The 17,307-nt window shown below is 47.3% G+C and overlaps 1 protein-coding gene across 1 annotated transcript in view; it reads left to right on the forward strand.

The window, feature by feature from the left end:
• Positions 1-17,307, forward strand: part of TMEM132E (transmembrane protein 132E) — a 101,493-nt gene that overhangs the window by 75,531 nt on the left and 8,655 nt on the right. Inside the window, 5 exon segments of the mRNA XM_078155457.1 lie at positions 10,025-10,068; positions 10,070-10,968; positions 13,317-13,463; positions 13,917-14,109; positions 15,634-15,777. Of these exon segments, the coding sequence (XP_078011583.1) occupies positions 10,025-10,068; positions 10,070-10,968; positions 13,317-13,463; positions 13,917-14,109; positions 15,634-15,777 (1,427 nt within the window).

The following is a 17,307-nucleotide window of genomic DNA, read 5'->3' on the forward strand; positions in this document are numbered from 1 at the left end:
AGGCGATTAGAGGAGATAATTTAAGGTTACAGCTTCCCTGACGAGGAACAGGCTGTTGGCTGGGTTGTTGGGGGCAGGGAGCCTCTCTGATATCGGGAGGGAGGAGGGTTGGTGGGGGATAGTTGGAGAGAGATTTGTGGAGTTTGGTTGGAAGTGATGATTCATCCTGGGATGGGGATCTTTACCCTCCCTGTGCAGAGCTAACTAGCTCCTCCCCTTCTCTCTTGAACTTTCATTTGACACCCAGCATGTCAGAAGCTTGTCTTCTGGGCCTGGGTTGGCCCGGCCACCGGCTCTTCCTCCGACCAACAGCTTTCTTTGCTGCATCCCACCAGTGCTGCAGTGAAAAGAGTCAAGTCAACGTGTACTTTTTAAGAACCTACTATGTGTCAGGCACATAAATAAAGGTAAACACAGATGAAAGACTGAGATTCAAATCCAGATTCTAGCACTTCTGGTCCTTGTCAACTTGGCTGTTACTTATTAACTTTTGTGGGCCTCAGTTTCTTCATCTGTAAAATGAAGGGTTTGGGCTAAATGATACCTGTGGTTTAAATCTATCATCCCTTTCAGCCTCCTGGAGACAGGCTCCTCTCTACCCGTTCTCCACCTACCCGATGATAGGGACCTGATTTGGGAGGTGGGAGTAGGGGGTAGTGGCAAGAATCAGGAAAATGCTCAAATCAACTGCCATCTTCTACATCAGGGCTTCTTAATCTAAGGTCCATAGACTCAGAGAGTACACGAACTCGAAGAGGGAAAAAATTACATTTTATTTTCACTTACCTCTAACTGAAATTTAGCATGTCCTTTGGTTAGCAATGTAGGCAACAAATCACAGCAGCATTAAGCACTCAGCACAACATTGGGCATACAGTAGGTGCTTAATAAATGCTTATTGACTGACTGAGTACCAAAGGGCAGATGACACCAAAAAAGTGAAGAACCTCTCTATAAGATGAAGCCTTTCCCAATTTTATTCTTTGTGTCCCTCCCCAGTACTTGGCACAGTGCCTGGCACATAAGAGGTGCCCAGTAAATGCTTGCTGATTAAGGATAGCTCCTTTCACAGTACCTTCTTTCCAGTCCTATGGTTCCAATCACTTCAAGAAATCCTTCCCTATCAAAAACCCAGAGCCAAGCCATAATCTTCCCACCAGAATCAGCTCATACCACCAGCTGTCCAATGAAGATAGTGGTGTGCCGATCCCGAGACTCTGGTCTTAGTGCAAGGACAAGACAAGGATGAGGGTAGAGACTATAATGATGATTTCATTGGAAGTAGAAACTCCAGCCCTGTACAGATATAAGTTGTCACCTTTCTCTGAGACTTACAGTCTGAGAAAGTTTGAAAGCCAGTGTGTGTCCAAGGTTGGTCCTAGGTCTCTCTGGCTCCAGGCCAGCTCTCTACCCACAGTATACCAGGCTGCCTCTCAAAGCAGAGCCCTGCTGGATGCCATGCCCCTTTACTTCCCTCCTTTGCTAACTTCTTCTCAAGCCAATGGTCTTGGCATGAACTTTGACCACTGTAGTCTTTTGGAGGATTATTTAATATGTTCATTTTCTGGAAATTGTTCATCTGTTTCTGTCACACTGGGAACACCCACAGGGAAGGAACTCTGGGTCCATTTATAAGTCTGCCCCTGAGGGCAGACTGTATCTTTCTTTCAGATTGGAAGCTCCCTGAGGGCAAATATTATCTATTCTCCTTTAGACTGAGAACCCCTTGATGTCTGGGACTTTGTATCCTTCATAAGACTATAAGCTCCCTGAGGGGAAGCCCTCTCTTCTACTTAAATATTTCTTATGACTCCCTTCTACAGAACACTGTCAAAGCCAAATGTGACACAATGATCTTACTCATTTGAGGAGCTAGTGACCCAGAAATTACCAAGGTCCTTCTGACTCAGAAATTACCAAGAAACAAAGGTAACCCTTCTGTCTCCAAGCTGGACTGCTCCTAAAGCATATATCAAGCCATTAAAAAAGCATTTATTAAGCATCTACTATATTCTAGGCACTATGGTAGGAACTGGAAATACAAAGACCAAAGTGAAGCTCTCAAGGAGCTTACATTCTATCAGGGAAGACATAGACATAGACATAGAGACATAGCCATAGCCCTGGCCATGGACATAGACAGAGATATAGATATAGATGATATAGATATAGGAAAAGAGAGAAGAGAAATAGAGGTACAAGGTATATATGAAATATAAAAAATTGAAATTAAAAAGGTAATGTCAGGGAAAACACTAGTAATTCAGGGGCTCCAGAAAGGCTTCTTTTAGGTGGTAGAACTTGAACTGAGTCTTTTTTTAGGGGGGACAATTGGGATTAAGTGACTTGCCCAGGGTCACACAGCTAGTAAGTGTCAAGCGTCTGGTCTGAGGTCACATTTGAACTCAGGTCTTCCTGACTCCAGAGCCAGCGCTCTATCCACTGTGCCATCTAGCTGCCTCCAGAACTTGAACTGAGTCTTAAAAGAAACCAAGGATTGTAGGATGCAGAGGTGAGAAGGGATTGCATTCCAGAAGAAATGTGAGACAGATGATGCAAAGGCATGTAAAGGGGAGATCGAATAACTTGTACCAGGAACAGTATGCCTGCCAGTTTGGCTGGACTTTAGGGTATGGATGGTGCTAATGTATAATGAGGCTTGAAAGGTCATTTGGAGCCAAGCTGTGAATAGCTTAAAATGAGCAAACAGAGGAGTTGGTATTTAATACTAGAGGTAATAGGGAACCACTGGAGTTTATTAAGTAGAAGAATGGTCATCCGACTTGTGCTGTGGAAAGATCGCTTTGGAAGCTCACTTTAGCAGCAACGTGTAGGGTGAATTGGAGAAGGAAGAGAACTGAGACAGGGAGGCCAATTAAGAAGCAATTGTATTTATTCTAGGCTCAGGTGGTAAGTGCTAGGATAAAGGTGATGGCTTTGAGTGGAAAAAAGGGGAGAGATGCAAAGAATCGGAGGTCTATCCTCCGCTGTAGAAAATGCTGGATTGGGAATCAAAAGAAGTAAATTAGAATCTTTTTTCTGACCGCTGCCCCCCTCCCCCCCCAAAAAAAGATGCAACAAGGTGGCATAAGGGCTAAGGCAGCAGACTTGGAGTCAAGAAGATCTGGGTTCTGTTCACCTGCTGTGTGGCTCTGGACAAGTTACCCAACTTCTCAGTGCCACAGTTTTCTTATCTATAAAATGAGGAAATTGGACTCAAAGGTCCCTGCTAGCTCTAAACCTGTGGTTCTATGACTTACGCCCTATGTGATCTTGGGCAAATCATTTAGTCTCTCCCAGATTTAGGTTTTCTTATCTGTAAAATGGGGGGGATGTCAGGATAAATGGTTTCTGAGTCTCTTCCAGCTGTAAATATATAATAGATAATGCTTAAAGGTTCCTAGAGAAGAAAATTATAGTCTACCTGTGTAATCCTTGAATATAAGGGAGGTATATTTGAATGTGTCTGTGTTGTGTATGTGTATGTGAAAGGGAGAGCAAGGGAAGGAGGGGAGGGTAAAGAATAAGGGAGTGAGGGAGAGAAACAGGGAGAAGGGAAAGGGGAGGAGAGAGAAAGACAGAGAGGAGGGAGAGGAAAGAGGAAGAAAGAGAAAGGAGGAAAGGAGGGACAGAGAAGGGGAGAGAGGGAGAGGGGAGGAGGAAGGACAGAGAGAGAGGAAGGGAAGGAGGGAGGGAGGGAGAGAGAGAGAGAGAGAGAGAGAGAGTTTATGCCTCTGTGTTTGTATGTGTCCATGTGTGTGTCTGAGGTGCACACTGTAGTCACACACACTCTCAGCTGCTGTTCTCATTGTGTCTGGGCTGATTCCCTCCTCCACATCTGACCTTATGAAACATTCAGAGGATTTTTCTTTCCCAGCTCTCTCCCTCTTTGCCATTTCCAGGCACCCTGAGGACTGGAGAACAATTGTATGAAGTTCTGCGCAGAGACCCAGGGAGTGGCAACGATGGCAGTAGCCTGGCATGCACACAGAAGTGTGTACATTTATCCATTCATTCTTTCATTCGTTCTTCCATTCATTAAAAAAAAAAACTTCATAGTTCCAACTGTGTGCAAGGCATTAAGGGAACACATGCACACTGAAACACTTACACACATGTATATGCACACGCCACCCAAGAGGATGCTGGCAAACACTGCAGTAGCTTAGGCTAGCACTAGCCTGGGAATTAGAGTTCCTGCATTCTCTTCCCAGTTTGGTGCAAAGAGATCCCAAGAAAGTGGTAGAAACCTTAAAAGTTCCTCCAGTTCAGGCTTCTGCCTCTGAGTACTTAGGACAGGGACTGGACCCTTGATTTCATCAGTTTGGGGCACTCCTGGCTGGGAAACTTTCTCTTTCTGTCAATACAGGTCAGCACCTTCTCTGCCTTGAATTGTCTTAGAGACTTGTCTAGAGCAGAGGTGTCAAATTTGTCTGCCATACACTCCCAGTACTACCCCCAGACCAAGTTAAAATATAACTGGGAAATATTTAACAAAATAAATAAAAATACAAGAGAACATGTTATTGTGTGCTTTTCTAAATCAGTGTGTGGTTGTAGAGATCCTTATGTATTGTGGTCCAGCACTTAGCACAGTGCCTGACATGTAGTAGGCACTTAATAAATGTTGATAGATTGCTTGGCTTAGTGGCCCTCTTTCTATTTGAGTTTGACACCTCTGGCTTAGGGTATGCAGAGGTTAATTGACTTGCCCAGGGTCACACAGCCCTGTTGGGTCAAAGGCTGAACTTGAACTTGGAACTTTCCAGTTTCAAGACCAGCTCTCCCCCTACTACACAGCACCATTTTACTTCCTTAAGAGCTCACTTAACCCTTCCCAGACATGGCCTCGAGGCCTGATCTTACCACAACCTTGCCCGATGACCTCAGGCAAGTCAGTGAACACGGACTCTGACTCTACCTTCCAGCCAGACGGGTCCGCTGTTCCCCACACCTGTTCCTCTGTCTCTCACCTCCCAGCCTTTGTAAAGGCTGCGTGTTCCATGGCTAGAATGCTCTTCCTCTTCCCTATCACATCTTAGAGTCCCAGGCATGCTTGATCCCTGACAGCTGGTAGTGATTTCTCTTTCCTGAAATGACCATATATCTGTTTATATATTAATCTCCCCTCCCCCTTTCCTCTCCCACCCTAAAAGGCAGTTATAAGAAGTGAGAAGATGGAGAAGATCTGGACTGGGGTGGTGGTTATGTGGGTGTGGGGGAAGGGACACAAGTGAGAGGTGATTCAAAGGGAGAATCTGAGGGACTTGGCCGCTGCTGAAGTGGGGGAGAGAGATGGATTAAGAGGGAGCAGACAAGGGATTTCAGGTTTGAGTGATTGAAGACTGTGGTGTCCCCATTGAAAGTTGGGTCAGGCTAAGGCAGACCGCAGGGTCACAAAACTAGAGCTGGCAGGGACCTCAGAGGTCATCAGAGGCCAATCTCCTTGAGAAGGTTAAGGGATGTAGCCAGGGTCCCAATCCCCAGGCCAATTCTCTATCCACTCCTCCATAGTGACTCCCCATTTACCCTACAGATAAATAAAATCAGCCTACCGGCTGTTTTCAGAATTCAGTGGGCTTCTCCTTCCCCCAGAATTCACCACAAAGCTCCACGCCCGGGTTGCAGATCTCCATTTTCATCTGTCAAAATCTTTCTCTTCTTCTAATGCACTTTTTGGGTCTTACTCTTTCCATGGACTTTTCACTGAACCCCCAACTGAAAATATTCTCTTCCTCCTTGAAATTTCCTAGATTATTTCACTGGAATCTTTCCTTTACATCCTTCACTCTGCCTTATACTCTAATGCTCTGTATACATATTTCTAACCTTGATCTCCATCTCCTCCAATAGAGTGTAAGCTCCTTACAGGCAGGGATTGTCTTTTTTCCCCTTTCTTTCCTTCAGGACCTAGCCCAGTGCCTACGACAGAGCAGGCAGTAATAATTGTTCATTGATACTCCAGTCCAGTCTTGTCCTCTTTTCCATGTTCAAAGACTGTTCAGGGGGCATAAACAGGGGGTAGCTTTCAAATTTGTTGTTCTCTTGGATAGGGCTTTGAGCATCTAGGTGGCAAAGTGATTAAAGAGCCTGACCTGGAGTCAGGAGGACCTGAGTTCAAATCTGACCAAAGACACTTACTAGCTGAGTGACCCAGGGTAAGTCACTTGACCTTGTTGGCCTCATATCCTCATCTGTCAAAGGAGCTAGAGAAGGAAACAGCAAACTACTCCAGGATCTTTGCCAAGAAAATGGGCTCATGAAGAGTCTGACAATAACAACCTTGGATTACAAAGTCATCTTACTTTTCACTGCATCACAAGGCACTGTGTTATTTGATCCTCTCAGCAAGTCTGTGAGGTGGTCAGGGCAGAGCTTATCATGCCCATTATACAGCAGGAGAAACTAGAGCCCCAGCATGTCAATGGTAATACAACTTGTAAGTGGTAGGGATGAGACTTGAACCTAGGTCTCCTCACTCCTGTGCTATTACTATGGTATTACACATAACACACATACGTACATAGTCACTCAGGTCCAGCCCTGTGTGTGCCATCCCCCACCTCTTCCTCCAACCTTGGGGAAGGCCAGGTATATCTATCCAGCTCTTTCCCTCATGCTGATCTGAATTCATCTGGCCATCCCCTCCCTCCCTTCGTTCAGCTAGGCCTGGCAGGCATCCAGATGGTCAGACTAGAGCTTTGGGAGCTGGGGATGGGGCTAAGGAGAGCTAAGTGCCACTTAGCAAGCTCTAGGGTCCCCTGTGGGTGGATGAAGTGGGGAAGGGTCACTGATTCTGACAACTTCCTCTCTCCTAACTTCTACCCCCCAGGTATGATGTCAGAGTCCCTAATAAGCAAGAAGTGCCTGCTATGTTACTGCAGCTGTTCCCTTTAGCCCCCGAGGAGAAGGGGAATGTGGGTCCTCAGGTCATGATCCTGCTCTCTGCCGTAGACAGACAGACATTAGATAGATGATAGATAGATAGATAGATAGATAGATAGATAGATAGATAGATAGATAGATAGATAGATAGATGGATGGATGGATGGATGGATGGACAGTCAGATGGATGAACATACAGGCAAATGGATGGATAGATAGATGTATGGAAAGAAAGAAAGAAAGAAAGAAAGAAAGAAAGAAAGAAAGAAAGAAAGAAAGAAAGAGAGAGAGAGAGAGAGAGAGAGAGAGAGAGAGAGAAAGAAAGAAAGAAAGAAAGAAAGAAAGAAAGAAAGAAAGAAAGAAAGAAAGAAAGAAAGAAAGAGAAAGGGAGGGAGGGAGGAAGGAAGGAAGGAAGGAAGGAAGGAAGGAAGGAAGGAAGGAAGGAAGGAAGGAAGGAGGGAAGGAAGGAAGGAAGGAAGGAAGGAAGGAAGGAAGGAAGGAAATGTAGGTAGATAGAGCCTGTATCAAGCACTTACTATGTTCTAGGTACTATGTTAAGCACTGGGGATACAAATACAAGGAGGTAGGAATGTTCTTGCCTTCAAGACTCTTACTTTCTAGTGAAGGAAGGTCACACATAATGGTGAAATAAAAAAGGAAGGGTGTATGCCCATGGTGGCAAGATTATAGTCACCTGAGCACTGAAACTCCCAGCATTTCTGATGAGCAATGATGTGTCAGGTCCCAATAAACCCTAGGTTGGGCATCAGACCTGGGTCACTGGGGAGGAGAGCAGAATGCATCCTCACTCCTCAATTTATTTTTCATTTATTGATCCTATTAAATGTTCTTGCCACCCCCCACCTGGATTTAAACCTCTTGAGGGCAGGGACATAGTGGACAACTAATAAAAAAAAGCTGGTTGAATTAATTATTGAGAGAATGTTTCCTTTGTGTGTTTCTTCAAGTAATTCAGCCGTGGAAATGTTACCAAAAACAGGAGTCAGGAGATGAGGGTCAAGCTGAACAAAGAAATCATCTATTAGCACCTCTTAGATTGGAGGTTTCTTTTATCTACACACACACACACACACACACACACACACCTACCTCTGGGACCTACTCACCCAACTTCAGTCTCAGCCATGAGGACATCCCTACTGGGCACGTTAGGATCTCAGAATTTTGAGCTGGAAGGAACCTTAGGGGGTCACATTCCAACCACCTTGTTTTATATTGAGTTTGTAGGTCTGGTGTTTGAGACTGGGTGGTCTGACTTGAAATGCACCAGTGCTAGGGTGGTTAGCTTGCAGGGCTGAGTGCCCTAGTGGGTGCTTAGGGGCTGTTCCCACTGGGCTCCATGCCATTTGTGATTCCCCCCAGCTTAGGTTCATTTCCCAAAGACTCCTATGCCCATGAGGATGACCATTGTTATCATCTCAGAAAACGTGGCTTTTCCATTTGCCACTGCCCCCCTGTGCCCATTGGCCCTGCAAAAGAGCCAAGCTTCAGACCCAGGGAAAAGGCCATTAACCTAAACTGGTCCTTTGGAAGGGCCAAATTCTAGGACAAACTGGGCAGCATGTCTATGCATGTGTGTAGTGATTTAACATTTGCAAATCTCTTTCTGTGTTAACTCAGTTGATCCCACAACCCTGTGAATTAGGTGCTATTATCATCTCTATTTTATATATGAAGAAACCATAAAATGGGAATAAGAGATAGAGGTTAAAAGACTTGTCCAGGGTCATGTGTCATGTGTCTGAACTTGGGTTTTTCTGATTTCAAGTCCTCTGGTCTTTCTCCTTTAATACCCACCCGCTGAGGGTGGGTGGAAGGAGGGGGTATGGGGAAATGGCCTTCCCAAGCTGTCCCTAAATGATGATATAAGTAAGAAGTACTTTAAAGCCCAAGTTCGGGGAGCCCCTAGAGACAGAGAGCTTCTGTAATCTTAAGAGAAAGAGAAAGAATGAAAAATTTTATTTGTAAGTGTAACACCCCTTTATGTTACCTCTGAGTATTTGTGGCCAGTTTGGGTTCAGAGCTACTTAGATTCTTGCTAAAAACCCCTATTTTTCCCTCTCTGAACACCTCTCCCGCCAAGCAGACAACATTAATTATAGGTCGTACATTATGTAAGTCTTGCAAAAAGAGATAATTTACTTAAAATAGAAATGCCGGCCAAATAGTAGGAAAATACATTAAGCAGCATTCTCAACAATGGTTCCCACCTTCCCTTGGAAGTCTCCCGGGATCATGGTGTTGGCACGTATTTTGCTTCTCTGAGGTTTATCCTGCTATCTTCCAACATCTCTGGGAAACATTAATCAACCTTTCACTGAATCTACCTCGGGTCACACAGAGAATAAAAGACTGAGCCAAGACTGGAACCCAGGCCCTCTGAATCACTGCTATTTGCTCCACAGTAAACCACAGGTCTGATTACTTAGGAGACTTTTGTGTGCTTTGTTTGATGGTGTTAGAATGATTAATTTAGAAATTAGAAATGCTGCGTTCCATTGGCCCTGGGATTTCACTGGGACAGGCAACCCCCCATGCGAAGGGATTCCCTCTACCAGTGAAGGTCAGCATCTTCTCTGAAATTTAGTCTCACAGGGTTGCCTAGAGCATTGAAAGATTAAGTCGCTTGTCCAGGGTCACACAGCCAATATGAGAAAGAGGATTTGAACTCAGCTCTTTCTGGCTCCCAGGTTCTCATTCTTTATCCAGGGGTGGGGAACCTGCGGCCTCGAGGGCAAATGTGGCCCTCTAGGTCTTCAAGCCCTTTGGCTAAATCCGAACTTCACAGAACAAATCCGCTTAATAAAAGGATTTGTTCTGTAAACTTGGACTCGGACAAAAGGCCTCACCCCAGGACCTAGAAGGCCACATGTGACCTCGAGACCCCAGGTTCCCCACCTGCCTTATAATGCTTTTTACAGCTGAAAGATTACCCACCCACCCCCCCACACCCGTCCTCAGTCTCTGCTTTGGATACTGGACTCTCCAGGGGCAAGGAGATCAGATCGGGGCCTGTCGGAGACATTTCTCAGGGAATGGGGGCGGGGAGCAGAGACAGTGGGAGGTTAAGTGCCTGCAGCTCCTTGATCTGTCCTCTCCTTCTGTCCTCTCTTTCCAGCTTCTGGCCGCTCCTCCCACCTGGCCACGCTGATGCCCCCCAGGGTCTCATGCTGCTCCGCTGCTGCCCGTCAGCTACCGCCTGTCCCACACCCGCCTGGCCTTCTTCCTTCGAGAGGTGCAGCCGCCGCCCCCACCTACAGCCAACAGCAGCGGCGGGGCGCCCCTGCAGCGCTCTGAACCCTTCGTCGTCTTCCAGACGAAGGAATTACCCATACTCAATGTATCCCTGGGGCCCTTCAGCACCAGCCAGGTCCTGGCCCGGGAGCTCCTGCAGCCCGCCAGCACTCTGGACATCCCTGAGAGGCTGACGGTCAACTGGAAGGTTCGGGCCTTCATAGTGCACCCTCGGGTGCCCGCCTCGCAGCCCGTGGCCCAGGTCTTGTTCTACGTGGCCGGCCGGGACTGGGACGACTTTGGGGCCACCGAGAGACTGCCCTGCGTCCGCCTGCACGCCTTCCGCAACGCGCACGAAGTCAAGAGCTCCTGCCGCTTGAGCGGAGGGCTAGCCACCTGCCTGGTCCGGGCCGAGCTGCCTCTGGCCTGGTTCGGACCGCCTGCTCCGGCGGCACCACCCCCTGCCCGCCGCAAGCCCCCTGAAGGCCTGGAGCCCGAGCCTGGCGGGGAAAGCCAGCAAGCCGAACTCTACTATAGACTACACTCCCCCGATGCCAATGGGGGCTGTGGTGGGGAGGGCGCCCGCCGGGGCGGGGGAGGAGCCCGCGCCGAGGGCCCCACGCAGTACCCGCTCCTCCGAATAGGCAGCATCAGTCTTTTTCGCCCGCCGCCCAAGCGGGCCCTCCAGGAGCACCGGCTGGACGGCAACCTGGTCATCCGCCTCCCAGACCGACCCCTGAAACCTGGGGAGGTGTTAAGCATCCTCCTCTACCTGGCACCCAACTCCTCCTCCTCCTCCAGCCCCAGCGTGGAACATTTCACCCTCAGGTACAAGAGATCCCGCATCAGTGGCTCCGGGTGTAGTCCCAGGATCATGGATTTAGAGTCACCCTGGAGGCCATCTTGCCCAGACCCCTCATTTTACAGATGAGGAAACTGAGGCTCAGAGAGATTAAGGGACTTGCCCAGGGTCACCCACTTAATGTGTCACAAGCTGGATTTGAATCCAAGATTTGTAAAAACCAACAGAGGTCCAGCTCACTAAATGTCTCCATCTTCCCCCTACCTTCAAGAAAGGCTGGGCTTGACCCTTCCCAGGCCTGAATTCTAGTCCCTGCTTCACCATTAACTTGACTTTGGGCAAGTCAGTTCACTCTTGGAACTTCAGTATTCTCATCTGTATAATGGGAATGATCATACCTGTTCCACCTACCTCATAGACTCATCTCTTGCCCCTTTGTTTAGGGTTACTAGAGAAAAAATGGGGGAGGGGTTGGGCTACGGACAAGAAGGTCCAGGTTGGGGAATTTGAGAGATGCTGGCAGCAATAATAATTAGAACCACCACAACAATGATAATAAATACAGGACGTTAAGGCTTGCGAAGTATTTTATATATGTCATCTCCTTTGACCCTCACAGCAGCCTGTGAGGCAGGTGCTGTTTTATCTTTATTTTACTGATGGGGAAACTGAGCCTGAGAGAGGATGTGGCTTGCCCAGGGTCACACAGCTAGTAAGTGTCAGAGGCTCACCTTGAATTCAGATCTTCCAGGCCAACATTTTATCTACTGGGCCCTTGAGGCTGCTGTTAATGGAGGAATTGGAGGGGACAAGAGGGATGACTGCTGGGGTCTGTGAAGTTGACGGGGTCCCCCAGTGTGGAAAATTTCCCTCCTGCCTGCCTCTCCCAGGCTCCAATAGGGGAGTTAGCTGCCAAGGTCAAAGCCTGTCTCCATATTCTTTAAGCTACATTGGAAAGTTGCATGGTTGATTACGTTGACTTCTATTGGCAGAGTAGGCTAACAAAAGGTCACAAGAGTCTCCTTGTCCCCAGAGAGGTAAGAAGAAGGGGGAGGCAAGAGAGAATGAGTGAGGTTTAGGCTTTGGCTTTGGCTCCCAGAATGAGCTTCAGTGGCTCTTCCAAGGAGTGTCTCAGCAAATTGAAGACCCGTTGGTGCACGGTCTGCACTTCATTGGCTTCAAATGTGTTATAGATTCATTGCAAGCCAACATAGTCCCATTAAATCTCATCATTTCCTAGACTCTGAGCCTTCCAGAAAATGGGAAATCCAAACTGAACTGCCCTTATGAATAGATTACAGTCCCGTAAGGATGTCTACATGAGGTGAAAGGATCGGAGATTAGAACTGGAAGAGACATTAGAGTTTAATCCCTTGGTTTTTTGGGTGAGGAAACCAAGCTTAAGTGACTTTCCTGACATCACACAGGTAGTAAGTGGCAAAGGGAATAAGTATTTATTAAGTGACTGCTGTATGCCTGATGCTGTGCTGAGCATATTTTGTAAATATTGTATCACTTGATCCTTATAATAACCCTGAAAGGTAGGTGCTGTTATGATCCTTACTTTATAGTTGAGGAAACTGAGGCAAACAGAGGTTAAGTGATTTGCCCAAGATCACATACCTAGTGTCTGAGGCTGAATTTGAACTCAGGTTTTCCTGACTCCAAGCCAAAAGCTCTCTTTACAATATCAATTAGCTAGAATTTAAATGCACGTTCTCTGACTCCAGTACCCTCCTCTTTTCACTGAGGAGTACACATGAGGGGTAGACGGAAGGCCCTTTTCTGTTCTCCTCACACCCCAGAAGTTTCTCCTCACCCAAGTCTGTGGTGGTAAAGATACCACCTTTAGTATTCACTCCTTTGGGTCAAGCATTACCTTCTCCTAGCTAGCCTAACAAGATTTTAAACTCCTTGAGGGCAGGAAATGAGCCCCATTCCTCCTTGCACCACTTAGATGAGTACCCTAGAACACAGCAGGTGATCAGTGGATGTTGGTTGAATTGAATTGCAAATAGGGCTACTTCTGGAAAGCACCCACTTTAACAAGCCAGTTAACACCTGAGTGTGAGAAAATGAGAAAGCTCACCAGATCCTGCTTCAAACAGCCAAGTATTTGAGGCACATTCTCCAGACCCTTGGAACTGAGAAAGAATTTTCCAGATGCCTGGCCCTTCCCCTTCACAAAGAGGTTAATTGGATTGCCTTCCCCCTGGCACAGGGAATACACTTCTGAACCCAAAGCAGAAGCTTAGTTCATCCTGCCTTAGACTAGGGTTCAATGGCAGATGTTGTGGCTTAGTGACCTCTGGAATTGGAAGGAGCTTTGGGCCCCACCATGACCCCCAGCCTCTTCTTCCCTCTTTGTCCTCAGGGTGAAGGCCAAGAAGGGAGTAACCCTACTGGGCACCAAGGCCCGAAGTGGCCAGTGGCAGGTGACTTCAGAGCTGCTCACAGGGGGAAAGCACTCGACTGCCACCGTGGATGTGTCCAGAGCTCAAAGTGCCCCCTTGCTCCCCAGGTCAGCCCCAACAGCCATCTTGAGCCCTCTGGAGGGTGGTCCCCCTGCTGACCCTTCTCATCCTGCACTCACTGCTGCAGGGAGGTTGGGGAAGGGAACAGGAAGGGGAGGGAGTTTTAGAAGGAAAAACAAATGAAGTCCAGATCAAGGCAGAAACAAGAAATCCTGGCTGCCAACAGGGAAGCTTCTGTTCCCAGCACCAGCTAGAAGGTGAGAAGTGGGTGTGAGTGCAGTAAAAAGAGCTGGGCAAGCTTTGGTAAGGCCAAGGATTGGGGTGAGAGGGGCAGGATTGGAGGGATTTCAGGCCCACTTATTGAGTCTTTCTCGAGGGTAAGGGAGATTGACTCCCTACCAGTTAGACTGCTCTCAGGGCTCCCCATCCCACCAAGGAAGAATAGCCCCCTGGCTCTTCTTGCTCACCCCTCCTGCTGCCACTACCTTCATACCTGGCAGGGAGGGCGAGGGACCCCTGGAGATCCTGCAGCTGGACTTTGAGATGGAGAACTTCACCAGCCAGTCCGTGAAGCGCCGGATCATGTGGCATATCGACTATCGAGGCAGGAGCCCCCTGCCCGACCTAGAGAGGGCAGTGACTGAGCTGACCGTCATCCAGAGGGATGTGCAGGCTATTCTACCCCTGGCTATGGTGAGGGACGTCCTGAGTGCATGAGAGCCTGTGGTGGAATTTGTGTGTATAATGCTGTTTCCTAAGTGATGGAGGTCTCTCGGGAGACCCTCTGTTGCTGATGTACCTTCCCATGTTTCACACATATTTGCAAACGTTCACATTGTTTTCCCTTGCCCTCCAGGGCAAGAACTGCTTCATTTCTGTCTTTGTATCCATAGCATCTATCATAGTGCTGATACAGAAGAGGTGCTTGGTGCATGCTTGCCGATTAATTGGTTGATTGATTGATCAGCAGACGTGTGTATATGATTGAGTAATCACATGTATGCACTCACCAACATGTGTATATAACTGTGTGCATATGATTATGTATGTATGACGGGGTGCGTATCATAGAGGAAGTGTGGTACGGCGGAAAGGGCACTGTACTTGGAGTTAGGGGGCCTGGGTTCAAATCCTGACTCTGCCACTTACTACCTGTTCAATCATGGGCAAGTCATTTAATCTTTGGGCTGAATTTATAAAATTGGAAGGTTAGATTAGATAGCTTCAAAGGTCTTTTCTGTTTAAATCTGTGTGTGTGTGTGTGTGTGTGTGTGTGTATGTGAGAGAGAGACAGAGAGAGAGAGAGAGAGACAGAGAGAGAGAGAGACAGAGACAGAGAGAGAGAGACAGAGACAGGCAAAGAGAAGAGGAAGAAAGTGATTGTGTTAAGGCCAAATGACTAAGCATGGGAGGGACTGAGTGAATTTGTGAGATAATATCTGAAATCGATATTTAGTATTAATTCATTTCAACAATTATCAAACCGTTGCCATGTAAAGGAGCACTCTGCTAGATTTTAAGAGTACAAAGATAAAAAAAACCCCAGCAACGTGGTACCTGGCCTCAAGGGGCTTACACTCTAGTACAGAAGGAACAAGTAGACATAGGCATGATTATTGGGGAGTTTGAGGGCAAAGGATCATAGAAATATGGACTTAGATCTGGAAGCGGGCTTAGAGGGAGATCCAGAGCAAGTGATCCAGGCAAATTTGAAGAAAAGGATTCCTTTCAGCTGGGGAAATTTGGGAGCATGTCTTGGAAGAGGTGGCAGCTGAATAGGAACAATAGGTGGAGATGCAGATAGGAGGCACCCAAGGCATGGGGGCTTGCTTGTGCAAATGTCCATTGGAGGAATGGTCCTGGAATGGGCCATTCATCCAGGAGACCAGTTAGAAGGATACTTCTAATAAAATGAGGGGATAATGGCACGTGTTTACCTGTGGATGTGTGCCTGTGCATCTGTGCACTATGGATGTGGATCTCGACCTATGTGTTGGTACAGGGGGAGGGCTAGACAGGCTTGATTTACCCTTCATCTGAAGAGTGAAGAACAGGGGGGAGGAGCATTGAGGGTCGGGGAGGAAGAGCCAAAGGGGAAGATGAGGAGGAAGGATGCTTTTCTTCTGGACGGTAGAAGAAATGGCGTAGGCTGGGGTCTGGATAGAGCCATAACAACCTCCTTTTTAAAACATCGTCCCCACCTCCCCTCCCCCACAGGACACCGAGATCATCAACACAGCCATCCTGACTGGCCGGACGGTGGCCATACCAGTCAAGGTCATTGCTGTCGAGGTGACGGGTCTGGTTCTGGATGTCTCAGCCCTGGTGGAGTGTGAGTCCAACAATGAGGACATCATCAAGGTGGGCACTGTGTCCCTCAGGGCCCCCCAAAGGAGCAGCTATCCCAGTGGGAGACAGGAGTCCCAGGGGACCTGAGCCAAAGGGGGTTAAATCAGTATTAGATAATACTCAAGAACCAATCCATTTTGGGTGGAGTATCGGAGGACACAACAGCATCATGATGGGGAGAGGGAAGGATGGAATGATGAGATTTGCGTGTCCTCTGTCTTGGGTTGGGGAAAAACTATTAGTTTTTATTGTTTTGGGGGTTTTTTCCCCTGATGAATCTTGAAAAGCTGCCTAGAGGAGGTGACCTTTTAGATGTGTGAATAATGGGGGAAAGATGGCTTGGCACCACTCCAGGGACTAATAGGAGAAAAATCCTATTGATAAGAACTATTTGGGGCAGGTAGGTGGCGCAGTGGATAGAGCACTGGTCCTGGATTCAGGAGGACCTGAATTCAAATCTGGACTCAGACACATAACACTAACTTTGTGACCCTGGGCAAGTCATTTAACCCCATTGCCTAGCCAAAAAAAGAAAAAAAGAACTATTTACTGTAGATATAGAATTCTCCTTTCTTAATTTAGGAAACTAACACTACAGTAGATTAGGCAAAGGAGTTGAAATCAGGAAGACTTGGGTTCAAATCCCCTTAGATACCTTAATCGCGGTGTAATCCAGAGTTAACCTCTCTGGGCCTCAGTTTCTTCATTTGTAAAATGAGACAATGAGACTTAATGACCTCTAAGGTCCCTTCCCATCCTAAATCTGTGATCCTCTGTCTCTTCCTCATCCTCCTCCCTCCATCCCTGATCCATCCATAAATACCTCAAGCTGCTTACTTTAAAAAGACTATTGTAGGTATACCGTGTCCTCAGCATTCCTGGGACGTAGGAGTCCCAGCTTGTGATAAATCATTTGTCAGACTACCTCCAGGGGGCCCCCAGATTTATCCTTTCTTGCCCAGTAGGGAAAGAGGGTTGGAGGCAAACAGGGGAAGGGGTGAGGAATGGGGGGAGTAAATGAGGAAGTGGAGGAACAGAGGAAGCAGGAGGGAAGTTGGCATAGGCCTCTTACCTGGGGAGCCAGAGAACCATGATTACAGTGTCAGGGTTCCCGGCGGGCTCCATAAATCAAAAGATTACATGGCTGGATCTGTTTTCTGTTCCTGTAAATAATTCAGCATTAAGGAGAACAGAAGAAGGGAGGGGGCTGTGGGTTTTTATTCCTTCTTCATCCTTCTCGCTGTCTCTCTGCCTTTGCCGTTCCTCTCTCCTCAGTCTCTCTCACACATACTTCTCTCTCTCTGGGATCGAAGTGTATGTAATTCATCTTGTCCTTAGATGCTCCTGCCTCTAGGAAGGATAATATTAATAGCTAATATTTTATATGGCACTTTAAGGTTTTCTAAAACACTTTACAAATACTATCGCGTTTTATCCTCACGACAACCCTGTGAAGTATGTGCTGTTATCATTGCCATTTTACAGATGAGGTAACTGAGGCAGATGGTAGTTAAGCGATTTGTCACACGGCTAGTAAGTGTC

Source organism: Phascolarctos cinereus, unplaced genomic scaffold, assembly GCF_003287225.1.
Source record: "Phascolarctos cinereus isolate Bilbo 61053 unplaced genomic scaffold, phaCin_HiC Scaffold_5;HRSCAF=322, whole genome shotgun sequence".
In the NCBI taxonomy this organism is placed as follows: domain Eukaryota; kingdom Metazoa; phylum Chordata; class Mammalia; order Diprotodontia; family Phascolarctidae; genus Phascolarctos; species Phascolarctos cinereus.